The sequence below is a fragment of the Theobroma cacao genome, chromosome 4 (genome assembly GCF_053813885.1).
Source record: "Theobroma cacao isolate CCN51 chromosome 4, ASM5381388v1, whole genome shotgun sequence".
NCBI classification, from domain to species: Eukaryota; Viridiplantae; Streptophyta; class Magnoliopsida; order Malvales; family Malvaceae; genus Theobroma; species Theobroma cacao.
Genome location: NC_142642.1, coordinates 37,710,351 through 37,735,743, shown reverse-complemented (window position 1 = coordinate 37,735,743; position 25,393 = coordinate 37,710,351). Strand labels below are relative to the sequence as shown.

The 25,393-nt window shown below is 35.5% G+C and overlaps 3 protein-coding genes and 1 long non-coding RNA gene across 5 annotated transcripts; 1 reads left to right on the top strand and 3 right to left on the bottom strand.

The window, feature by feature from the left end:
- Positions 1–1,294: 1,294 nt before the first annotated feature.
- LOC148763374 (uncharacterized) lies at positions 1,295–3,345 on the bottom strand. Its single transcript, XR_016025911.1, has 2 exons — positions 2,843–3,345; positions 1,295–1,901 (listed from the first exon to the last, which is right to left on the bottom strand). It is a non-coding gene; the product is annotated as an uncharacterized LOC148763374 (long non-coding RNA).
- Positions 3,346–8,997: 5,652 nt separating this feature from the next.
- Positions 8,998–10,709, top strand: LOC18603114 (auxin-induced protein 22B-like). Its single transcript, XM_007034891.3, has 4 exons — positions 8,998–9,439; positions 9,565–9,767; positions 9,880–9,979; positions 10,089–10,709. The coding sequence occupies exons 1-4, from the start codon at positions 9,240–9,242 to the stop codon at positions 10,162–10,164; spliced, it is 579 nt and encodes a 192-aa protein (XP_007034953.3). The 5' UTR covers positions 8,998–9,239; the 3' UTR covers positions 10,165–10,709.
- Positions 10,710–14,240: 3,531 nt separating this feature from the next.
- On the bottom strand, positions 14,241–16,979 carry LOC18603113 (pentatricopeptide repeat-containing protein At5g15300-like). Its single transcript, XM_007034890.3, has one exon. The coding sequence runs from the start codon at positions 16,835–16,837 to the stop codon at positions 14,786–14,788; it is 2,052 nt and encodes a 683-aa protein (XP_007034952.3). The 5' UTR covers positions 16,838–16,979; the 3' UTR covers positions 14,241–14,785.
- Positions 16,980–17,101: 122 nt separating this feature from the next.
- On the bottom strand, positions 17,102–25,145 carry LOC18603112 (Glycosyl hydrolase family 47 protein). Of its 2 annotated transcripts, XM_018120195.2 has the most exons (18): positions 24,832–25,145; positions 24,257–24,376; positions 24,070–24,162; positions 23,186–23,272; positions 23,009–23,099; positions 22,839–22,894; positions 22,453–22,525; positions 21,555–21,664; positions 20,959–21,009; positions 20,771–20,859; positions 20,534–20,615; positions 20,332–20,445; positions 19,887–19,966; positions 19,102–19,237; positions 18,807–18,877; positions 18,455–18,701; positions 17,843–18,117; positions 17,102–17,702 (listed from the first exon to the last, which is right to left on the bottom strand). In XM_018120195.2, exons 1-17 carry the CDS (start codon positions 24,943–24,945, stop codon positions 17,884–17,886), a joined length of 1,848 nt encoding a protein of 615 aa, XP_017975684.2. In that variant the 5' UTR covers positions 24,946–25,145; the 3' UTR covers positions 17,102–17,702; positions 17,843–17,883. The 2 variants fall into 2 exon arrangements, with proteins under 2 accessions (XP_017975684.2, XP_007034948.3); XM_007034886.3 differs by having other exon boundaries at positions 17,102–18,117.
- Positions 25,146–25,393: the final 248 nt, after the last annotated feature.

The following is a 25,393-nucleotide window of genomic DNA, read 5'->3' as shown; positions in this document are numbered from 1 at the left end:
ATTTTGAACCAATGGATCAAAATTTTATCACTTTTTTTTTTTTTTACAAATTATAATATTAAAACATATAAACTTATAAATTTATAAACTTCATCCATAATTATATATATATATATATGAAATTAATGATATAACTTATATGTTATAATATTTTATATCAAAGTTTGTATAAATAATAACTAATTATAAATAATATATTATAAAATCTTATGTGAGAGCTAATAAACTTATTAAACGTAATCATATAAATAAAATTTATTATAAGTTACAGTAATACTTATGTATAAATTAAATATATATATATATAATATTACATTATTATATATATAATTAATTATACAGATTATATATTAAAATGTTTTATATAATCATATAAATAAAGTCTATTATAAGTTATAATAATGCTTATATATAAATTAAATATATGTATATATAATATATGACTTTATTATATATATATAATTAATTACATAACTTATATGTTATAATATTTTATATCAAAATTTGTATAAATAATAACTAATTATAAACAATATATTATAAAATCTAAGGTGATAACAAATGAAGTTATTAAATATAATCATACAAATAAAGTTTATTATAAATTATAGTAATGCTCATGTATATTTATATATAATACATTTATACAATTATATATATTCATACCATTTTATATTACGAAACACTACTAAGGTATAATAATTATAACATATTAATATGTAAAATATTTACTATCATATATTATAATATTAACACATAACTTATATAATTTAAAATATATAACTTGTAATTTCATATTAATACATATTTATAAATAAATATATATATAATTAATATTAAATTACTATGATTATGATTTATATATGTATGTACAATACGTTAATATATTTTAAATATATTATTAATTAAGTTTACTATCAATTCTTTTTAATATATAAAAAATATTATTTATATGACTATATATATAAATATATAACAAATTAGTTTTATTTTTTAGTGAATTGGTCCAAAAATTTTAAAACCGAGAACCGATTAAAAAATCAATTAAACCAAATATTTTGGACCAATTGATCCAATGAATTAATTAGATCGAACCATTTTACCTAAATCGCATCTAATTTGAATGAATAATTGGTCTGTATTGATTTTGCTCACCTCTATACACAAGCCATGCACTTCCTCAAAACGGAAAAACAGAGGATGCCGTTAAGAGTAATGTAATGATAAAGATAAAGCAGGAGCTTTTCATTTAAGCAGATCATGAAGGAATAGTTGCTCTCAAAATGTTGACATCAGCTTAGAAGGCGGACTGTTCTATCATTAGCATATCCGAACTTAATTTAACTTTTGCGGAATTTATGAGCCTTTGTCCAATCTCCCCAGAAGAAGAAGAATAAAAAGAAGAAAAAGAACCCTTCTATTATTGACAAGAGGTGTGACTGTCAATGGATCAGCCCCATGAAAACGCCCATAAATCCCTGAAATAAAGGACGAAAAACGACGTATATCTTGAAGACGTACGGAGCAGAAGAATCCTTCTTTGCACTAATGGTGTTCGATTGACGCAATGCCTTAATCAAGGGGTCCATCAGCATTTAGAACTGACGTTTAAAGCCCCTCTCCTAACGGCTCTGCATGCCCCTTGAAACATTGTCCGTTCCGTTTGCAAATTGCAGCTGTGTTCTCTTAGGCTCCACACAATGGCAATTATACAGATCTTTACCAGCTCAACCCTTTGAATTTATGTCTGTCGCCGGTTAATGCTTAAGATTTGAGCTGGCAGACGGGTTGATGAATGTTTGAATATGGCAGTAGTTTCCACACTCATTGGCATGAGTTTTCCAGTATAACTAAGGAAGAAACATGGCCAGCTGCCTCTTATCAGACCCTCTAGCTCATTGCTGCAAGCAAATGTTGTTATTTTAGCAAAAGAAAGCCTACTTTTTCCTATTCTCAATTATGGCAGGAATTAGAATTTACAGTAAATAGTGATAAAATTATTGATTTGAAACCTACCTGGCCTGTTCCTCTTTTTTTAACAAAAAGTTCGGAACATAACCAACATTATGAATGTGTAGAAGTCATATGTACCAGGCAGATTATTATACATGTTAGCCGACATCAATTAGCCCAGAGTTAGAAACCCATCGCATTTCAATTATAGGGTGCCTGGAAATGCCTTCAGAAGGTGCCTGAAGCTGTCCCAGCCCATTTTACTGTAGTAGTCGCTACGGCCTACTATCTTAGAAAATTTTCATAGCCCATCTAGTTGTATAGGGCTGCTAGTCTGTAATGGGCCACTAAGGACCCTTTCAAATTTGTTTGTTTTGAAGGACTGCTTGAATCTTGCGCTGGGGAAGGGAAACCTATAAGCTGTGTATATCCCCTAATCCCCTATTCAGTTACCCCCTACTCCACTTGCTGCAATTTAACAGGGAATTCCTTTTCTTTAAGGAAATTTTGGCCCTACTCCCTATTTTCACCGAAGATAAATGAACAGGATTTGATGCTATTTAACTCTTTTCTTATAGCTTAAAAAAAGAGGGTAGGGAGAGGAGAGAGGACTAAGAAGTTGGCTTCCTAATTCTTATTCCATTGCTCAACTAATTCCTCTTTTCCCATTTTTTTCCTAAAGGCTAAAAACCTTGAAAATGAATGAAAACCATGCTCATTTGTTTACTTGACCCACCACCATGAAGCATTACTTGATGATAAGAACCTTGAATATAGTAGTAATTTTCGAAATTTGAATTCTATGTTGTTTATAGTTTTAGATAAAGAAAATGTTCGTACTTGGTATAGAACTCTTTTAAGTCCTGCAAGAGTTGCAATTTTCTAGTACCTGACAGGAGAACTTGATCAAGTAATCAGCATCTTGTCTCCAAATTTCGGAAGCATTCCGACCGACAGTCTGCTAGAACTAGAAAGCCTAGGTAGAGCTATGAAAGGAAAGCATACAGGACCATGAAACTTTACATGCTTTTGTAACAGGACAAGTTTCAGTGGTGAAGCAAAGCATGGAGTACATCCGAACAGTAATAACCTAGGACAAGACTGACGATGAGTTTAACAAAGGGTCCCATGATGATTGATAATGTTCCAGCTCCGCGGTTTCTCAAAAGGCAGGGGGGGCCCTTTTGATACAACCATGAATGGTCATTGATGCATCGACGTGGCTTGACCTGGATCGGGCATTACTCTTTTAAACTTTCGACCTTCAAAGCCCTGGCTTCGTGCTGCAATGCAAATCTGCCAAATCATATCCGTAGATTGTCAATCAGAGCCTGACAGCCAGGGCAAACAAACAAACAAACAATCAGATTCTGATCACCCAGGATATCAGAAAATGGGACCCTCTCTTTTGGGTTACCCTCTCATGTGCTGGGGCCCGGAAGAGGAGAGGGCCAACTTGACCAATCGGGTTGCATCAGCATGCCACACGTGTACATCCGGATGATGCTTCCTAGCTCCTACTGCTTGTTATTATTAGTATCCATTCTTTCACCACTGGAGATCAAAATCCTGGTTTGGCTCCCCTTTCTGTCTGAAAACAAAAGATTTCCCCACGCGCTCCTGCTTGAAGCCTTGAGTTGTGGGTTCAACTTCCGACCAATTGGGGCCACTGCAGGTTGAACCGTGACCCGAACGCCCATCAGGATAATTTGACCCAATTATTGTTTCTTTAATGGAGATTGGAGAGACATTTATCATATAGTTTTAGATAATTGAAAGGTGTATTTACATGAGAGAATTCATTTGCAACTTTCATTTTATTTTCTAATGCTTCTAGTTTGACTATTCTTTTTAAAATAAAAGAAAATTCAGAGAAATTTCAAAGAGAATTATGGTAAAAAGATCATTTCTTAATTAGTGTACTACAGATATAAAGAAGAAGGAACCTCATCTGCAGATTCTCTGCTAACTTTTCTCTTTTACCAGACCAAAAAGGAGGAAGTTGTTTTTTTCTGCACTTTGTCATGCACACTCTTTTCCATCCTTAGACCTTAATAGCATTTTCTCTTACCCACCAAGCATATTTTGTGTGGAAGAAATAGGGTAGAAAGAAAAAGAAGATGACAGCTGCCACATCCTTTCTTACTAACAGTAACAAGAAGTGAAAAATAAGACAAAAAGATATCATTAAAAGTGAAAAATGTATGTTCCTTCTTCTTTCTGTTTCTCACCTTAGTAAAGAAAAGCAAAGCATCCAACTCATTTCCCCTTGTTCATTTCTCCTTGATCCTCTTTTGTTTTTTGGTATTATTGCATCACCCTTTCTTTTTCTTTTTTTTTTCCCTGCTGAATGGCATTAACTTCTGGTCATTTCATTCTTTACCTTGAATCTGTAAGTTATGAAGGTGCAATGCCAGATGAAAGAATTTGGTTAAATTCATGAATGAACTATGATTGCGGCAGAAAAAAATTAATGTGTTGCAACTTCAAATCAAGTCAACTTTACAATGAAGCTAGACTCATTTTCAATACAATTCTTTCTTAAGTTTAAATCATGTGCAAGTTCAGTTCACCAGAAGATAAGACCAAAGTTAATTTACCCCCAATGTCTGCTGCCATCAGCACATAGTTTGGTTTTTGCAGAAACATCATGACCTCCAAACACTGACAATTCAATTCAACTTTATCACACTCTCCCTTGTGTTTATTACATTTCCAAAGATTTTATGCACACGTAGCAATTAATTCATGAAATCCCAAATGCCTTGCTGTCCCCAGTTATAAAAAGAAAAAGAAAAAATCGAAAACCATGGGCTATTGAATTTAGCTTTCAATAACATTATCAAGACATCTACACCGCATGCACATGAGGAATTGAAAGAGAGGGTGGGTATATGTTGTTGGAAAACACACGGTTTGTCCGGAAAACATTTATAATTGAATAGATATCAAAGGTGGAGGTGCACAATGCAGCAGAAGAATTGGTGGACCCTTGATTGCCTTCAAAGTGGTCCTAAAACAAAGAGCCAGGTGAGTGAATCCCCACGGATTTAATGCAAAGAAAGGTGCCCTCTCCAACTCGGGCACCCCCCCAATTTTGTCTAGTTCAATGCCCTTCAAATTAGGGTGTGGGGGTTCCTTGCACAGGGGCCTGGTTTCCTTTGTGTGTTGGCACATTGGCCCGTTTTGGGACCACTTATTCTCATCGAAGTTGTATTTGTCATCTTTTTTCTATACTGTCATGGCCAGTTGGGGCACCCCACAGCTTGGAAACTCTCCTTTTTTTTTTTTTTTTGTGCTCCATTCGAGCTTTAAACCTGACCCTGATGTCCAATGTCGGTATATTTTTAATTCCAAGTTACTGCTCTTTTCCCTTTGTTTTCTGCTATGAAGTATGGAGTGAAACCGGAGTTTATGATAAAAAGGGGTATCACAGCAATTCAGCACCGACTGGCTAAAACAAAGTACAAAGAAACAGATCCAAGCTATGATAACCTGTAAAAGGGGCCAGAGTGTTTGTGTTGGTGAGAACAAGATTAGATACCTAGTAATCAAAGTGTTGAATATGATTAAAGAATAATTAAGCACACATTTTGCATCGTGTGTTTTCTGTTTGTGGCCGCCGAATCGAAATTATATTCTACTTAAAAGTTTCTTTATATACATAAGAAGATACATTGTCAATTCAGGCTCATTTCCTGTAAGTTGCTTGCATGTTTCTAATGAGAAAAAAAATGTGTTCTTGTCTGATGAATTTTCAACACGCGTTTTCTTCAGCTGAAATTTGATCAGAAAGTTCAAAACAGGCACTCATTTGTTTGTTGAACCCCCTAGTCAATAATGGATGCAACTACATTTTTACTTTTAAAAGTTACAGGAACCTTTCGGTGTATTTAGCCTGATTCAAGCAAATCTTATGTTCAATTTGCTGTCAAAGTGCTTTGAATCTAGTTACAATCCGTATGTTTTTTCATTATTCTGCACAAAGTTTAACAGTTTTTTCCCATAATTTACCTATTTTAATTTAGGTAACTTGTTGTTCAAATAAGTTAGCCTCAGAAAATATCAGAGACTATATCTTGAAGGATAGGCATAAAGAAATGAACATGCAAAAATCATGTCAGAGCTTTCTGCAATAAATTTGATTCACGACCAGTACATGGACACGTCTCCTAGCTTAGAACCAGACACGAATCAGAATCTTAATGTACCAGAAATGCTGAATGGTCCGTATCAGACAGGAATTAGTTCAGAGTCAAAGCTTTTACCGACGACCTGCCACTGCAATTAAGCATTGAATTTTCCAACTCCATTGAAGAGTCATATCTCAATGCATATCCAACCTGGAAATGGTAGTGGATTAAATTCTGCAAAATAGACCTACACCTGGATTCATATTTGTTATGCATCGCTGTCCCTGTAGGGGCGTTTTGGGATTGAAGGGCGCTCAGGCACCACAAACGTGCAAAGCTAAGTCAGCTACAGCTTTCATTGGGATGATGCTGTGGCAGAGGCCACAAGTTTTAACTAACCCCTTCTAAGATTTTTAGACCCTGTTACTATCGCTGCATTGTTTGAGCAATAATGACCTAACGGTGTGAGCCATGCCATGGCCACGGACAGCATAGCACAGCTCAAACATCTGTACTAAAACTTGTTGGATTCCTTAAAGTCGTAATAGAAACCCTTTATACATTTAAGACCATGGCTTTCCTGGATGAAATGAATATCAGCAACTGTAACCCAAAAAAAAAAAAACAAACCCTACTTCAATATCAATGCACGATCTTCGATTTGTTTCTTTTCTTTTGTTTTTATTTGGGAGATGAAACAGGACTGAAGGGAAATGCAGAAAAGATAGACGACAGCCGGACAAAGAAAAACTCTCAGCTGTCCTAAGAAGAAGAAAAAGAAAATGGATATTTTGCTTCTCTGCCAGGGAAGCTGAACTTAGAAGGGATTAATTGATTCTTTGACTATTTTTTTTCCATGTATGGAGTGGTTGGCTGTAAGCATTCCTACTTCTGAATAACATTTTGAGTTAAAATTAGATGACTTTCGAAAGTTTAAATTCAAATTACTAGTAGTAATTGACTTAAATCTTTATATAAATTTTAAAAATTACATTCATATATGATATTTGATATGAGATAAAATGAGATATTACGCATCATCTTATGAATAAAAGAAACTCAAATAAAATATTTCATCATAGTTTGAATTGTTGAAACCCCATATAAAAAATTTATTAAAAATCATTTATTATTTGAATTTTGATAATTATTGCTGTGCTAACACTCATCCCTATTATTTCTAATGAAGTATGACATGAATTGTTTCTATATATATATAGTGATGTTATTTCTTTTGTTCTCTTTCCTTTTGGATCATTTGATGCATATCTGCATTTGTGAACATGTTTGGTTCGTCATGGATCAAGATATAGATTGTCTAGCATGCTTCTCTAAATTCAAACCATAGAAAATGAAACCTGGAAAATAACATGCCGGTAAAATGAATTGGTTCATTTTTGCTAGGAAGAAAGAGATTTGAACCAAGAGAGTCTATCAAATATTAGGCGTTGGATGGTATGTGCATCAATATAGCAGAACAAGAATAATAATGATCAAACAGCATTTTAATGCGCACGGGTGAGGCTGAAATGGACCCTGATGCTGATAACTTTGAATGCCCATCTTGCGTCAATTGAGCATCCAATGGAGCGCATTCAGACCAGAGGACAAGGTGGGACTCATCCCGGGAGGGTAATAATAGGCAGCGTCTAATGATAACCATGCTTCATGTGTTCTCCTTTCTAAGGTTTGATCTGATTTATTTTGCTAAAAATACAGAGTTCCTCATGAGCCTACTACTCCCTTATATTATTGATAGCTACTACAGTACTAGTAGTTTCCTGCTTTAATATTTAACTAAAGCAAAGCTAAAGATATGTAGTTTTTTAGCCTTGCAGCTTTCTTAAACATTGGAAATTCAGAACCTGTTTGTTGAAAAGATATAATCAAGGTGAAATAATAGCACTTAGGCAACACATGACTAGCAACCATTGGAATGCGTAGCTCATGAAATGATTCTGGGAAAACTAGTTCAACCTAAAGCCTAAATGATGACCTGCAGACTGCATAGTAAAAATTAGCCTTGATAATGAAAAGCACAATGATCAATGTATAGACTAAAGATCAACCCTATAATCTCCTTAAAAGTGATTTTTAGTAGGTAAAAATTTTAGCTCTGGGATGAGGAAAGACAGAAAGCAGAGCGGCAGTTTATTCAGCATCCCAAAGTATTGAAGATTTTCTTATTCCCCTCATAAACTGAGACTAATCCAGATACATTAATGGAGGCTCCAATGCTTAGGAAAATTATTAATATTACTAATCCGGCGGTCTCCCCTTAAAAAGAGTTGGGTCAAACAACTAAAGATCAAAGGAAATAACAGAAACGGCAAGGTTTGGATTGTGGAATGTCAATCAACTACAAACAGACTGGGTCAAATGAACTTGTTTTCCTTAGTTATGATAGCCAACAGAGATGCATAATAATAGTAATTAAAATAATTAAGCTTTTTAATTACACTTTTTCTTGTTTGAATTTTGTCTAGCTAGGAATAATTCAGGGGCTGACCTGCACACATGACGGGACAGACCACATGAAATGAACCCCACAGTCCAATTAACCAATTCAAAAACCCTGCTAAATTCTAGCCCCACATGGCCATGCTGTGCCCATAACCAACACCCAAGATGGACCCCGTTCACATGGGGATGCTGCCTTCTTTCCTTCATTTAAAGAAAAACCAACGCCCCTGATTTCACTCCCACAACCCCCCAAAACGCATCTTGACCGTCCCACTGAAGGCTCAAGTCTTCCATATGGGCGGCTGAGCTTGTCCCACCCTGTCCCCCTATCGCTGGGGCAGCTTGCCTCAAAGTTGCTGCTGTTGCTACCGACAGCTTAGCTTGCCTTTGTCCATAATTCGTGCATTGAGAGAATATCAAGGCTTCCTCATTACTCTTAATACACCATACCCTTGCTTTATGACTTCATCATGTCCTATTAAATACCTGCTTTTGCATTCCCATTTCCACCACAAACTCCAAACATTTTCGTTTCTCTCAAACTTTTTGCGTCGTCAAAGGAACTACAAGAACTTTTCTGAACTCAGACCTTAGACAGCATCAGGTCGCATTCATCTCTACATTGAAGAAGGAACTTTGGTTTCCAGACAAGTTGATTTGGTGTATCATTTGGGTGAAGATCTTTGAAAAATGGAAGGCAGCGTGGCATATGAGAATGATCTAAACCTCAAGGCAACCGAGCTAAGGTTAGGGTTGCCAGGAACAGATGAAAGAGAGGAACAATCAGTTTCCAATGTTAGAAACAAGAAGCGACCATTGCAGGACGCTGATGAGGAATTTGGAGCAAATGGCAAATCTGATGCTCAAAATGAAACTGCCCCTCCTGCCAAGTAAGTTATCATAACAAGTTACAAACAAAAGTTGCCTTCAGGACCGATCTTCTTAATCTCTTACTATTTGATCATAAACTTAGATGGAAACTAATGGATTCTTTTGATGCATATGCTCCATACAGAGCACAAATTGTGGGGTGGCCACCGATCCGGTCCTATAGAAAGAATAACTTTCAGCCAAAGAAAAGTGAGTCTGATGGTCCTGGGATTTACGTGAAAGTAAGCATGGATGGAGCACCATACTTAAGAAAGATTGACCTGAAAGTTTACACAGGGTACGCGGAGCTCCTGCAGGCTTTAGAGAACATGTTCAAGTTCACCATAGGTAAGAATATTTGATTATTGCTGTTATTTTGTTGTTTATGACATACTTGATGTGACTGGGGGTGAAATTGTGATGAATATTATGAAAATGACCTTCGATTCCCCCTTTTCAGGTGAGTACTCAGAAAGAGAAGGCTACAAAGGATCAGATTATGCACCTACTTATGAAGACAAGGATGGAGACTGGATGCTAGTTGGAGATGTTCCCTGGGAGTAAGTCTCTCTCTCTCTCTCTCTCCTTCTCCCTCTCCCTCTCCTGCTCTCTTTGCTAGTTATGCGAGATATTTTATGTAACTTACAAGGTTATCTATTTTATTTGCAGTATGTTCGTCACATCATGCAAGAGGCTAAGAATCATGAAAGGATCAGAAGCCAGGGGCTTAGGTGGTGGTGTATGAGAAATTCTCTCTAGCAACAGCACATCTAAGAGCAAGAAAAGGGAGAAGATCCATCTCTCTCATGGAGAGAAAATCTTTCAGCTTGGGTTCTCGAAGGAGATTTTGGATCTGATTCTCAGTCTCCTCAATAGGTAGTCTGGTCAGAAATTCGGTCGACTGGGAAATTTAGAAGGAAAACAGATAATATAAAGTGGAGTTACATTTTTTTTCCTCAGACATTTGGCTGCAGCAAAGATATTTGGTGGTTTGAGCATTCTGTAATGTTAATGTGTTTTGCTATAATACCCATCAAACCAAAACTACATAGAAGAATCTGTTGCTTCAACTGCAACTTTGTAAAAAAAGATGGAAGAAAATCACAAAAAGGATGTGGCTATCCAAGTTTGGTTTATGTAGTATTAATACGAACAAACAAACTAAGTTGCATATCAGCTGTGTTGTCTCTGTACAATTAAAACTTGTCTGTGTTATTGTTGAACCTAGAAAATTTGAGTGTGCTTTCTCTTTTCATAAATAAATCGTCATCATCAATTCATTTGTGTTCATGTTCCCTACTCTGAGTTAAGCCTGCATAAAGAACAAGAGAGGGAGATCAAAACTTGAAAGCTGCAGACCTCAGCAGATTAATAATTTCCATAATTCCCGCACAAGAAAAGTGCAAACTAAGGTTCATGAATCTGCTTTTACGCCTATAATAGAAGACTTAAAGGATTATTAAAGCATTTACAGGTTATTTGTGTGGGATTCAAGCATTAACAGGAGAAAGAAAGCCTATGTGTCATGACTATTATGAAGTAATAATAACTCATTTGACATGTATTTGTCCAGAATTCAAGCGTCACAAGAGAGATTGTTGTCAATTAAATCCTGTCTCATATACATAAATTATTACCTTGTGCTAAATTCACTTAACAGCCCGGCTTTGTAGGACTAAGAACTCAAAGAAACTCAAAGTTTAATTTTCTTTCTAACAAAGGCAGATTACTAAACATTTCAATATGATCCGAAATTGGTGTCTGAGATTAATTTTAAGAAATATGCATTGAAATGGTAAAAGGATGGATCTTAACCTTAAGTTTTTAGAGATTAAAACACCTATACTTGGATCTTGATCACCCAATATGTTAAAACTTTTATACTACTGAATAGTCTTTAATATAATGTAATAATATCTTTTGCTAAATAGCCCAGAGTTCAAATTCTGATCATTGCCCCCATTTAATTCTAGGCTGAGCAATTATATATTCACAAAAATATCTAGGAAGCCAAACCAAACAAACCCAAAACTAAGGTACTCCAGACCTCAAACAAGGTCACTAATTATAGGTCTGGAAGAAATGCTGTGCTGTTCAAGGTTTTGCTTTGGATCAATGATCTTATGGATATTGCTTCACTGAGGTAGTACTGTTTTCTGGCAGAAGTTCTAAGGTCCAGATGAACCTTGGGAGAGTCTATCTGAAGAGTTAGAAGCATTCAGCAAGCATTTGCCTCTCAACATACAGGAACTAAACTTGCTGCTACATCTTAATTCAATGGATTCATCAATCAAACTATTAGACCTCCAAAATCAGGTCTTTCAACACATCTGCTTTTTCCACAATTTAAATAGGTTATAGCTAGTACCTGTAATTGATACTTATGAGAAAAGAATAATAAAATAAACTTTTTGGTAAACAGCACTGAATAGACCTTTACTTGATTTGATTAACAGTACGTTAAATTACAGACAAGAATATAGGTCAGAAATTGAATTTAACTGAAATGTTGCTTTCCATAGAAAAGGTCAAATTATTTTGAAAAAGGGCAAAAAAGTTAAAGTAGTCCTAGCAATACCAAACAGCCTGTCATAAGTCTATTAAACAAAGATTATGACCATCAGTACTGATTAAGCCTAAGATTGCAGACAAAAAAGGCCAGAAAATACATTTAACTGAAATGTTGTTTGTTTCCAAGAAAAGTTGAATAGAACTAGAGTCCAGAAACAATAAAATTGGATGACAATTTTTTTTTCCTTGGGGATGGTTACAAGTGTCAAAACATGCCATATTCAAAGCCCTTCAACAGGGAACCTTTGTGATACTGGGATTATAGGATTCTTTCCCACCCAAAGTTGAAAGTTGGTTTCGGGAAACAGTGAGAACCAGAGCTCTGAACATACCACAAGAAGCAAGACCGCACGTTCCAGTGCAGGAAAAGAGTCTGGTTATATATAGTTAATAACCAGAAATTTTCTGTTCCTTTCAATACTTAATCCTCTCAGTTCTATAACAAGACAGTGGACTTCATATGCAAGCATTGAATTTAATGATGTCTTTATGTCTGAAAATAACAGTAGTTACACCAAAGATTTATGTCTTATATCTATCAAATGGAAAATTTTTACCACAGGTGAAAATTATGATTGGGTGGGATTAATTGACATAATCTGCAAATGGAAGGAATAATCCATTTGATATTGCCTTTTTCTGCACTGGCCAACAGTTTGTTGGTACCACAAAAGAATTAGCATTAAGTTGTCCTTCTCTCAAGGATAGCTTTCTAGGATATGGACACCTAAAATATCTTTCCTAACCATACATGCCAGCAGGTCAGTGGTTTGTGAGATAATTAAACTAATAATACCTTTTGTTAGGAAAATCTTATCGAGCTATGAGAAAATTTTTGGGACTTAGTAAACATTGCTCCTACCTAATGCTCCTTTGGCAAAAGAATGCTTTGTTGGGAGCCCCACACCATAAAGCAAATGTATCTGACCACTGGCTACTTTATGTTAATTAGTTTAGTGTAGAAGTTAGAATTTACCTCAGTGATGTTTTATATTATATAATAAAGTTAATATAACTTTGTTACTTTCTGATTCTTTTGAGCATATATATAAATATATAAATATAATTTTAATTAGCTCCTTAAGAGGATAGATTAACTAAGAAATTTTCTAAATGTATAGGAAAGTCCCCTTTGCTTTTTTTTGCTTGAGGAGATAAAAATGTGCATTTGAAATGAGGTCTGTAAGGTACATCTTGTTGTTAAATTAATTCAGCCTTGTTAGCTTAGGGTTTGTATATCCATTTTAAAGCTTTATTTTATAAAAATATAAGCATTCTCCATCAGTCTACATGTAACAGTAATAAAGCCTAAAGGTATTAAGAAACAAGATCTGACAAGATTCTAGGATTTGACTCTAGTGATCCTAAGTTTATTTAGATGTCGGCATGATGTTTAAATACAAATCTGTCTTAACTATTCATTGATATGGATATTTTTGGTTGTTGTTATCTGTCTAGCAGTAAACAGATACTTCCTGGACAGCATGCTTGTGCTGCAGTTAAAGTTAAAATTTTTAAATTTGCAGCCACTGCTAATCAGGATACCTCAACAATAACAGCTAAACTTCTGACAATGCTTTACTGAAAGGCAAGTCTAAAACAGGCACATGACATGTTTGATAAGTGTTCATATATGTGTTACTAAAACACAAAGTTTGTAACATTTATGTTGCCACTCATTACCCAACCACACTACCCATAGACAATGTAACCAAGTCATTGCCTCAACCTGCCATATCACAGATACCATGTGCAGTTCATAGGAAGGGATGGCAGCCAAGCATGGTCTGATTAGGTGATACACTAATATACGAGAGAGATTTGGACATGAAAGCAGTTGCTTCTATGTATCATTACACAACGAAGGTTAGGACATGTGTTCATATGCATAAAATATGCCTTTGTCACATAGGCTTTGATACTGGCTGCTGCATACCCTGTCAAGCACAATGCCAGGCCTACAGCACAGAGAACCAACCAGCCATGTCAGTTGGAACTTCTGTTAAAGTTTTTTTATAAGCAAGATGTTTTCAGATGGAATCATCTCCCTACATTTACATGCGTTGTAATGTTTTTGCACCCATTGCTTCATTTCATCTTGATATTATACTCTATTTGCTGTGGGTTCAACAAGTCAGATGGACGAGATAACTGTATACACAGGAGAACTTAAAACTGACTTTTATGTTCCCATATTTTTCATACCATTATGAAATCAAAGAGAGACAAGGATACATGATGCAATGGTAATATAGTAAGATATAATTTTCTTATACTCAAACCCAAACCTTAAGCCAATTACTCTGGATGGCTACATAATTACACCTTTTCTTTTTCAACCGGCTCATTCAAAATTGCAGCATACAGGACACCAGGTTTTTACCTTATAGCTATCAACTTTTGGGACAAACAATAGTGGCACTTGCATCTTGGCCACAACTTTATGGTGCTTTGCCTCATAAAGTTACAAGTTGGAAGCAAGACTTGGCAGCAAAAGATGTAAAAATTTCCAAAAGATATCATAAAGCTTACCGGTGGATCCCTGAATTGTGTTTCCTTGGCACCTGGATACTTGAATAATAGGTCCATCCACCAAAGAAAAAGAGTTTTTTAATCATGTTATGCATTCGTCGAGTTGTTTTCATCCTGATTTGTAAAACCAAATAAAAATATGAACAATGCATTAGATTCTCACAGGCTGCAAATGCGGACGGAGCAGTTGACAATGTCCAATAACAAAGAAGAGTGATCTTTTGCAAAAGAATAACAATCTTTCCCTGAAAAATTTCTTGTGATCAGCCATCTTCCAAAATGTTATACGGGTACACATCAGAAAGCCAGAAAGCATGGGATGGCAATACTTCTTCCCTTCTTGAATCTCTTAAACATCCCAAAAGTTTCATATCTTCACTGATCAAATATAGGGTAAAGTATATTCTTTCTGAATCAATATGCAAAGCATCGCCCATGACAAACTCATGGACTACACATCCCAACTCAATCCAGCTAGAAGCTCTGTTCTTCCTGACTTGGTTCTTCCTAATCATTGCTCTCATTCTAGCAACACCATCCCACCTTCTGGCAGCAGCATAAGTATTAGACAAGAGAATATAATTACCAGAATTATCTGGCTCAATCTTAAATAACTCATCTGCAGCAATTTCAGCTAATTGCACATCACAATGAACCCTACAAGCAGCAAGCAAAGCTCCCCAAACAACTGCACTAGGTAAAATAGGCATGTTTCTTATAAGTTTATATGCCTCTTCAAGGCACCCAGCTCGACCAAGAAGGTCAACAATACATGCATAATGTTTTTCTGAGGGTTGAATTCTGTATTCTTCCAGCATTTGTTTAAAGTACCTCCTGCCCTCACTAACAAGTCCCCCATGGTTACAAGCAGTCATAACCCCAAGAAATGCAACTCCGTCCGGTCTTATATTTGTCCTCTGCATGTCCTCAAACAAAGAAATGGCATCTTGAGCCATGCCATGATTTGCGAACGCTGTGATCATTGTGCTATAACAAAGCAAATCTTTTTGATAAGCCATCTTAAAAACTTGAACAGCCTTGTCAATGCATCCACATTTTGCATACATGTCAATTAAACTAGTGACAATTCGCAAACTAGAAAAAAGGAGTGGTCCTGTAAAGTCATTAATAATTGATTCAGCTGCATCCAGAATTCCTAACTGTGAGCAAGCTGAAATGATTGCTAACACAAACGCTTCATCTGGCTTAACACCTTGTTTTTTAAACTGTTTATACAATTCCAAAGCATCACAAGGCTGCCCATTTCTAGCATAGCCTCCAATCATGGTAGACCAAGATACCAGATTCTTCTCAGGCATCTGATCAAACAGACATCGTCCGGTACTGACATCCCCTGCCTTAACATAGCCATCTATCATTATGGTCCATGATGCAATATTTTTACGTGGCATTTTGTCAAAAAAATCTTTCGCAACTTCCATCTCCCCCACTTTACAATACCCAGCAATCATCAGATTCCAAGTCCCAGCATCTCGCACTGGCATTGCTTCAAAAATAGACTGAGCAGAACCAAGATCACCAACATCCATATAGCCAGAAACCATCACGTTCCACGATGCTAAGTCTTTGGTACTCATTCTGTCAAAAAGAATCCTAGCCTCTTCGATATCCCCAGCCTTAATGTATCCCTGAATCATGCTCGTCCAAGAAATCACATTCCTTTCAGACATCTCATCAAATGTCTCCCGTGCAAGATCCACTCTGCCGTTTCTCCCATAACCCAAAATCATTGAATTCCAAGAAACCAAATCTTTTTCCTCCATTTCATTGAATACCCGTCTCGCCAAATCAACTTCCCCACATCTCATGAACAAATCAATCACCGCGTTTTGCACTATCAAATCAAAACCAAGCCCACATTTTAACCCCAAGCCATAAACCGCTTCCCCATCTATAACCCTCTTCAACCTGGCTAAACCCTTGAGAACCGATGCCAAGGTAAAATTCAAGGGGAAAACAGACTTTTTACACATATGACAAAACAAAGACAAAACTTCCTGGTAGTTTCGATGCTCAACATACCCATGAATCAAAGCTGTCCAAAGAAACGCATTTGGTTGGGGAATTTGATCAAACAACTTGTGAGCATATTGGATGGAACCAAACCGTGCATAGAACCTTAGAAACTTGTTGAGGACAAGGTCAGATGAGGCGATAGAGCCGTCGATTAGAAGACGGGCGTGGATAGATTTTAAGGGCTTGAGAGATTGGGCTCTGTCGAGGAGGCTTAACACTAACTTCGAGCGATCCATCTCATGGCGCCAAAAGTAATAGGGATGACTCTTAACGGTCATGTAACTTACTTTTCAAATGTTCTGGAATTTGAACAATGGATGGGCTTCTTCAAATGGGCATCTAATGATTTGGGCTAAAATTTTTGCAATAGTGAGTTAAAACAAAAACTTGTACAATTCAGTTCTCCACTTTACATTAGCTTTTATGTTCTGCCTTTATGAATTGTAAGTTATGAGGAATGCCTCGATGACATTTTCAACCAAGTTAATCATGCAATGCCGTCATTTGATGAGAAAGGAGAATATCAAAGATAGAAAGCAAACTTTCGTAAGGATCATCAATATTATTTTTTTTTCATTAAATTCTTGAATACCAAAGAACTTTAGTCTTCACTCGACCAATCCCTATGATTGAATCTAACAAAAAGAATCAAACATGAATGTTAACTGAATATGAGAACCCATCATCTAACCAAACTTTCTTTATTGTTTTAGTATAGTTTGTTTGAATCCAATGGTGTGATAATTCCCAAGATTGAATTCCTGAAACGAAAGCGACCCTTTTGAGAGCCCTGCATCAATCGCTGCATCAATGATCTCCAATTAAACTGGTTGTCTTCCTCGAGCAACTTCCGGACTGTGGTCTTCCAGCAATCCCGGATGACTGCCTCACCACTGTAATGAAACTTAGGGAGCAACTATAAAAAAAAATGTACAGAAGTTCTGTTACGTTTTGCTAAGTTACAAGGGCCCTTATAAGTAAACAGGTGCCCATTTTCATTTCTCCACATCACAGCCAGCATAACGAACAGAACAGTTATCATGCAGACCCGCTTCATCTTGCATTTTATTACTCTAACCTCAAATATACTCATTCTATCGACAGTTGCTGAATTGCTTGAACCTATTGATTATAGTATACATGCTGTCAATGCGGAGAAGGGCGATTAGTCGTAAGCATCAGGTTAGAAGCCTATATCAGATAAAAATGTTGGACCAGCCAAGATTCATCGGTAACTGTCACGGATTGTTCAGGGAAAATAGCACAAAGGAAAGAGCTGAGACCTGGTTTCATTGTGTAGTTTGTTATAGACACAGAAGCCTTTTCATGATTGAGATGGATCATGCTCTGGTTCCCTCTCGCTCGATTCTTCAACATTGTCATCATTGCTGTCACCAGATAGTGATTGATTAGCACTATGGTCAGAAACAACAATTAAAGCATGGCTTTGAACCACGGTATCTTTTTGTTTTACAGAATAATCTTCATGAGGTGTATCAACTGGAGCCAGATATGAAATGCCGTACTTCTGCCCATGAGTTAGTCCTGGGCAAAGCCCCTGTGAAATAAAGAACAAAAGTTCTAAGAGAATGGGCAAACATCAATGTGATCCACATGAAATTAGAGTTAATGCAAGAGAAAAAAAAAGCCTCAAACTTCCAGAGCTACTCCTTAATTATTCTGCTATTTCACCACATTAAAGTGATGATGCTATAACTAGAAATTACAAAATTCTTATAGGAGACATCTAAAATTGGCCTATTGGTTTTGTGATCACCTCTAAATGAAAATCACTAAGTAGACAATGAGAGAATAGACAATTATCAATCTTTTAGTAACATTTCATTATCCAAGATTACCATCAACCCAATGGAAAACAAAAGAAAAATACAAACCTTAATCAGCCCTGATACAGGAGATGCCTCAAGATAAGAGGAGTCCAATGGAAATCCAGTGCGAACCCAACCCCCAGAAACTCTGCTACCATTAGTTTCTTGAGAATCAGCAGACATGTCTGATGCATGAGGCTCATGTTTAAAGTCACCATGATTACAATAAGCCCCAAAATATGAACAATGCTCTTGCACTAGAGATATTTGAGGAGTTGCAGGCAATAAATGGCCCTCAGTTGTAAATATGTACCTGTAAATGGTAATTTTCCGCAAAAAATGAAAAATAAGAAATTGTAGCTTCTTCCATGCAATATAATTTTTTTAAAAAGAAAAAACTAGGAAGCAGAAACCTTACTTGTATGGTCCATTTTCAACAAGGTTGTCTGGACCCACGGCCAAATCGAAAAGGAGCCACAAATACTTCACCTAATAATATCAAGAGGTTTCAAACAAGATTATACTGGAAAGGAAAGGACTACAACATGATGAGAATATCAAAAACTATCAGGAGGGGGAAGCTGAAGAACAGGTCAAATTGGATTCAAGTTCAAACGAAATGAAATCATGAAATTTAATGCTGGCCCCCATCTAAAGAAAGGTGTATTTAGGGAATGGGGTAAATGAAGAAATACATGTTAATTGGTACTTACTGTTTCTGCCAGGAAAAAGCTCTCCATGTGATCTTCGCTCTTGTGAAACTCAACATCTGATATATGACAATAACCACAAGGGCATCTTGCCCCGTATTGCAAGCTAGCAACCATGTCTCGTCCAGCATCCAGATATCTACAGTCGGAAGAGATTTGTGAAGATTTAATTTGCAAGAAAAGAGTGGGGAAATATAAAAAAGTTATTCAGTTAACAAGAGCAGAAAAGGTAAACTGGAAACCATCTAACAGCATGGATAGCTTTGCACTCTCCTCAACAATAATTCTTTGTTTAATAAGGTAGCTTATGTATCAAGTCTGTTTTATTTCCTCACATTCACTTTATGCAATATCTTAAATCACTGCTGTTAAATGTCATGATATTAGGCATCAGCTTTGTTCGTTTTACATTTTCCCTTTTTCTATGCAATAAACTTGCAATTTTGTCTTCAGATAGAATTTATCTTCAGATAAGGGTATTTATTCAATATTTAATGCTGACATGAATTGCTTCTAAAAATCAGAGTTCTTAATTCTGAAAAAATAAAGCCTTTCAGAAACAATATCAACTGGCTAGTTAAATGACATTTTTTGATAAACAAATTTATTTAGCTTCTATAAACAGTGTTTTCTTTTCACCCTTTAAAATTACTACCTTTATAGAAAGAACTGATAAAGTTTAAACTTTGCAATAGTACCACATCCAAATAACTACAAGTGAAAAAATGTTTAAAACTAGAGTGGAAAAAGTAAGAAAAGGCACTTAAATAAAGGTCAATCTGATTGACCTGGGATCTCTGGTAGCTTTGTAGAGCCAATATGTGCTTTCTATTAACTCGGGACGCAAGGGGTAACTCTTTTGCCCATGCTGCCAAAGAAACATGGTATAAAAAATTCAGATAGAAAAATAGAGACCCAATATGCGCTTTTTATTAACTTGGGATGCAATGGCTAACTCTTTTTCTTATGCTGCCAAAGGAAAATGGTATAAATGTGACAAATTTTAAAAAGAAGAAAAACAAAAGTTATCACGCAATGGAACTTTAGGTGGAGTTATGTTTAAGATCTTAAATGAGAATCTTTCCATAAAGCAACTGCACTATTTTGTAAAACTGTGTACTTTGGTAAATGGCGTACTAGGTGTCATCAAGCTGCACAAAAAAATTAGTAAAATTCTAATTTGAAACCCCGAATAAGAATTGTATCAGTAGTACAATATTATGATTCAGATACCTGAACACTAAGTGTAGCAAGATTAAAACCCTCAGGAGTGAATCCATATCTTTTCCAGACACTGAAGAAGGCAGTATGTGTTCTAATAGCAGGATCAACATCCCCGGCTAAAACCTTCCAAAAATGGTAAACCTCTGGTTACCAAAAATTCAATTATATATTATATGGTTTAAATCAGAAAATGATATTAAAAAACACTAACCTGAAGGCCAGGCCAAAATGCCTGCAAACTGTTAAATAATGGCCAGACAATAGCACCAGAATCCATATTGACCTCAACATACCTAAGGAAGTAAAACTAAAATTTAGAGAGAGAAAGAGAGAAAGATGATAAATTCAAAACACATGATCCATATAAAATGTCAAATGACAAAAGGTATAATAAAATAAGGGAAAAGAAACATATATTTACAGTGGTTCACAAAGCACAAGTTTTTACCAAGGATCATTGTAAAGATAGTGCATAGCAGCACTGTATGCTTCTTGGAAAATGAACAAATACTCTTCATCTCCAAACAATAAATATGCCTGAAAAGATATCAAGAAGGGAAAAAAAGGTTTCTTCTCTATTACTAAATTGTGATCACAAAGTTACGAGGTACAAGAATTTCAAGTCATGTGACAGACCTTCAGAAGATACTCATAGAAGGAGTCAATGCTAGTCCCTATTCCAGCATCCTGCAAAGCAGCATAAAATTAATTGCAGCTGGCTAGATATAGATTTGATAAATTTGATTCCTTCACATTGAAGATGGGTCCCGTAGGACGTCCATGGGTTAATGAGTGAAACTGCACTTTAGTTTCTAGTTTAATGCATATTCTTAACTCTGTGATTTTGCTTATTCAATATCTGCATATCAATAAGGAAAATTTGCAAGGGAAATATACAACCTAGGAAAATATTAATTCTCAACTTGTCCTTTTGAAACTACTGAAAAAAGAAAGTTTTACAATAGAATTAGAAGATAGGAGAGGACAATAAATTTCTAAAAGAACAGATAAAGACCACATCAAAAAAGTTCAAAGCTGACCATCTTTCTTCCAGAAAATACTTCATATATACCAAATAAATGACTCAATAGAAGCAACATCAACGGAAGATTTAATCCCTTTCCATCTATTTAACTACTAAGTAATCTGAAGAACATCCTGATGTAGCTATTACAAACAACAGAAAATTGGAAGGCTCTTGACCATGTGATAATTGTAAAACAGCATGCTACCTTCTGTGTCCATTCACCAGTAAACACATTGATGTGAGCACCAACTAAATTAAGTTTTGAACGGCGAGCCCATAGGCCTCGCACAGCATTCTTTGTAACTCGCTCAAAAACTGCATTCATTTTAGGAAATAAATCTATTTCAGCAATGAAGGCAAAAGTTAACAGTCCTTACAGTAGGTAACAGTAACAAAAAGTCTCATCGCTAGTCTTCTGATAAAAGTTTGCAAAGTCTAGACTAATAAGTTTTGATTTAAGCATTTCCTAGCCACTTCCTTTGGCACTTCTGTCAGATTGTTATACTAAGATTCCAAGCAAACAAATCCAGATTATATCTTTAGATTTCTTGTCTGGCTAGTATTTCTAGTCTCCCCTTCCGTATTTTATGCCTTTCAGTTATCAACAATTAGAACCATATCTTCATGGCCAAAATTTAAACAGCTAACATGATTACTAGGGCTCTCAGTTTTTGTATTGTAAATACACTTGTGCATGATGGAAAACAATGGAACCCAGATCTCTTCTTCTATCTATGCTCACATTGAGAGAAAAAGGCATTAGGATCCCCGCCTATTAAACTTAGGTTCTCAATATATTGGCCTTGCAGGTTTGGATTGATCCAAGGCTGCTTTACAATTTAGCAAGGTGAGGTAAATTTTCCTGTTACTAAAGATTGGACAAGGAAAGGGGAAAGTGGTGTGATTTCATACTAGTTATGAGCAATTTAGCAACAGCAAGCACTGTATTGAAATCCACAATTACAGAAGGATTACTGCAATTTCTAAAATCCAAGATTGCAATTTACAGAAGGATTAGAGCCAAAGATTTGCTACCATACTTTTTGTGGCATACAGACTTCTACAGAATGCAAAACACCAAATAGAGAGTTAGTAATACTTACTAGGATCATTTGTCAAACGGCTTAGCACTCCAAATTCAAGGGTCAAAGTCCCACCACCAGCTGTAGATGTTATCTAAACCAACCAATATGGAAATTTAAATTACCTATATCATATATTATACATGAAAATGCAGAGATACAGGACTCGAAAGTAACTAGTACTTTAATAGAGATTAATATGTGAACAACATCAATTAATTTTAATACCTTCATCTTCATCTATTGAAATTACATACAGCAACTATGCACATCACTAAGTACTGATAGCATTGTACTCTAGGGGACAAGGGGTATTAGCACAAGCTACGTTCAGGGTGACACAAGCACAAGCAGTTTACAAAAACTAACAAAATTAATCATCACTTAGGAGATAATAGAGGCATTGCCTTGCTTTCATGTTCATCAACTCCATACTTTAGATTAACAGATCCGAATGGAATTCCTGCAATACAACATAGCTGGAGATAGTCATAATAAGATATCAAATCTAGTATCAGACTATCAGCCAACTTTTATGTTTGTGCATCTCAATAGAAAAATGATCCAGAAGTGATACCTGTAGGTGTGTCAAATGCAGGTAATAATCTCCGGGCCAGATCTTCAGCTAAGTCAAGTAATTGATTGTCATAGGAAGGAATTCCCATGCCCTGAAATTGAAATGATCCTGATATTTATTCTACTAGAATAAAAGATGATTATAAATGACTGATGGAGCTCGACAAATCAATATTACCGTAGCATAGTCACTTGCAATAAGATGGGCAGAAAGTAAACCTCCAAGGACCCGGATGGAGGTCTCAAAAATGGAAACTGTTTTATTCTGCAGAATAAAAGTAAACTCCAAAGTTTAGATTGATAACCATATTTCCAAATTACAAAAGTACTATGTAAAGCCAATTGAACAGTGATTCCGAGGGAGAAAAGACTAAGGATGAGGGAAGGACAAGTTAAAATAAACCACTACACAGGTGAAAATCATAATGTGAGAACACTATAGACACATAACATTTACAGTCTTTTTGGATTCTCATGAAGATTGTAACTTTATATTGGATTTAGAATACAATTTTGACAATGGAAGAAACAGTCATAATAGAAGAACTTTATTAAGGCCTTCAAATTTATCAAATCTTCCCCATCATGGCAATTACACTAGTTGTCTCTTTTATTGCACAACAGATGATGAATGCATGCCTTAGATGTTAGGCTTGTGAAAGACCAGTTAAATTTTGCAGGACACTTAAGCAGGCATTAAAATAAAGAATGGTGCAAACTTCTTATCAATATGCAAAATAAGACAATGGCAATCAAGAACAATAATCTATTAGCATAACAGTACGTAAACCAACTGCTTTGTATGTTGCGTTTAAGTCACAAAAAAAAAGAAAAAAACAGAAGTATGGTAACTTTAATCACTCTACAAAAGACCTAGCTTCTATTGCACTAGTCTTAAGCGTTATCCAGGAGCTCTTTAAATCAGAGTGAGTGTCCAAACAAAGATATAAAGTTTCGCCTTCAACCCTATCAAAGTCCATACTAAAGTTTCTATAGCAAAAAAAAAATCCAAAAATCCAATTGATAAGCACAAAAGATTGATGCAAAAAATATTTCACTCACTATATCAAACTGAAGATTTTTACCAATCCATTCAACAGAGGCTGTAAAGCGTTCTCGGTCTCCGAGTAAAGCCAGTGTGTCTAAAGAATCAATCTGCAGCATAGTGGCAACATCAAAAAACAGTTCAATACACAATCTCTGTCACATAAATTTTGAAAAAAAAAAAAAAGAAATATCAACATTTTACCAGTGTCAAGGCATAACCACCAAGCGTATCTTCTCCTTCGCACGATAGAGGTCTTAGCTCATCTAATGGAAACGCATGGTCCATATATCCATCAAAAGCATGATAGAACATTTCACGCACCTAGAGCACCCAGAAGCAACACAATAAATGCCATCACACAAACGGCAAATACACTCCAATCTACTTCCATTAGGTTATTGGTAATTTGTAGTTTAAAGGTTAAACTTTGACTTCAGCTTTCATTTAACAGCACATAGAAACCAAGTATCTACATACAATGTGAACTAACAGTACACCTGTTACTCACTCTTTTTAATGCTTTTGCCAAAAATGGGCTTTCAAATTTTGCCTTAAAATCTATTTCTATCACCAAAGAAGCCTTAAACACTCAATTATCAGTCAACAAATCAAGCAAGCACTATAAAAATCCCAAAACGCCAGATCAGTAAAGACAATGAGACTAACAATAATAAAGTTAAAAACCCAATTCAAAGGAACCCTTATAATATCTATTTATAACGCAAAAACCCTGAATTCAAATAATAAACTAAAGACGAAAAATTAATCTTTTTTACCTCATCTCTGAGCTGCTTGGCTTCCTCGGGAGTGACACCTTCTGCGACTGCTTTGTGTAAAGAAAACAACAAAAGAAATAACAGAAACTGAAGAATCAAGTTCAAAGCTTTCATTTTTAGATTAGAATTCAATCTCCGTTTCTTTGTAAAGATATGATCTCGGTCTCAACATCGGCTTGTTAGGAGTGCTCTTGTGTTTCTTTTTAGCTTTTTGTTTCTTTTTTTTTTAAAAGCTAGCTTTTTGTTTCTTAATCTAAACACTGGAACTAAACTATCACGGCTGGCTGGCTGGCCGGGTTTTTAAGTTGCAATGAAAATTATCAAAAAGATAAAACACAGAAAAAGAAAGAAGATAATAAAATCTAATAGGTTTTTATTTGTATTGTTTTTTAAAGAATAATTATTTTCTTCTACCACTAGCAAAATGCATGTTATAGTTTTTTAGTTTGAGTGAAATTCAACTATTTAAAGTTTTTTTTTTTTAAAAAAAAACATCAAATTATGCCTATGTAATGCAAATTGAATAAGATATTTTAAGCTAAATAGAACAATTTTTTATTAA

What these genes read in the sequence shown, in the direction of transcription:
- LOC18603113 (XM_007034890.3), bottom strand. Translation starts at nt 16,837, where the DNA reads ATGACCGTTAAGAGTCATCCCTATTACTTTTGGCGCCATGAGATGGAT.
- LOC18603112 (XM_007034886.3), bottom strand. Translation starts at nt 24,945, where the DNA reads ATGAAAGCTTTGAACTTGATTCTTCAGTTTCTGTTATTTCTTTTGTTG. An exon ending in GCTTTTTCCTGGCAGAAACA is followed by an intron (nt 18,878 to 19,101) that starts GTAAGTACCAAT and finishes TGATATTATTAG; the next exon opens with GTGAAGTATTTGTGGCTCCT. An exon ending in GTTGAAAATGGACCATACAA is followed by an intron (nt 18,702 to 18,806) that starts GTAAGGTTTCTG and finishes TACCATTTACAG; the next exon opens with GTACATATTTACAACTGAGG.
- LOC18603114 (XM_007034891.3), top strand. Translation starts at nt 9,240, where the DNA reads ATGGAAGGCAGCGTGGCATATGAGAATGATCTAAACCTCAAGGCAACC. An exon ending in GAAACTGCCCCTCCTGCCAA is followed by an intron (nt 9,440 to 9,564) that starts GTAAGTTATCAT and finishes TGCTCCATACAG; the next exon opens with AGCACAAATTGTGGGGTGGC. An exon ending in GTTGGAGATGTTCCCTGGGA is followed by an intron (nt 9,980 to 10,088) that starts GTAAGTCTCTCT and finishes TTTTATTTGCAG; the next exon opens with TATGTTCGTCACATCATGCA.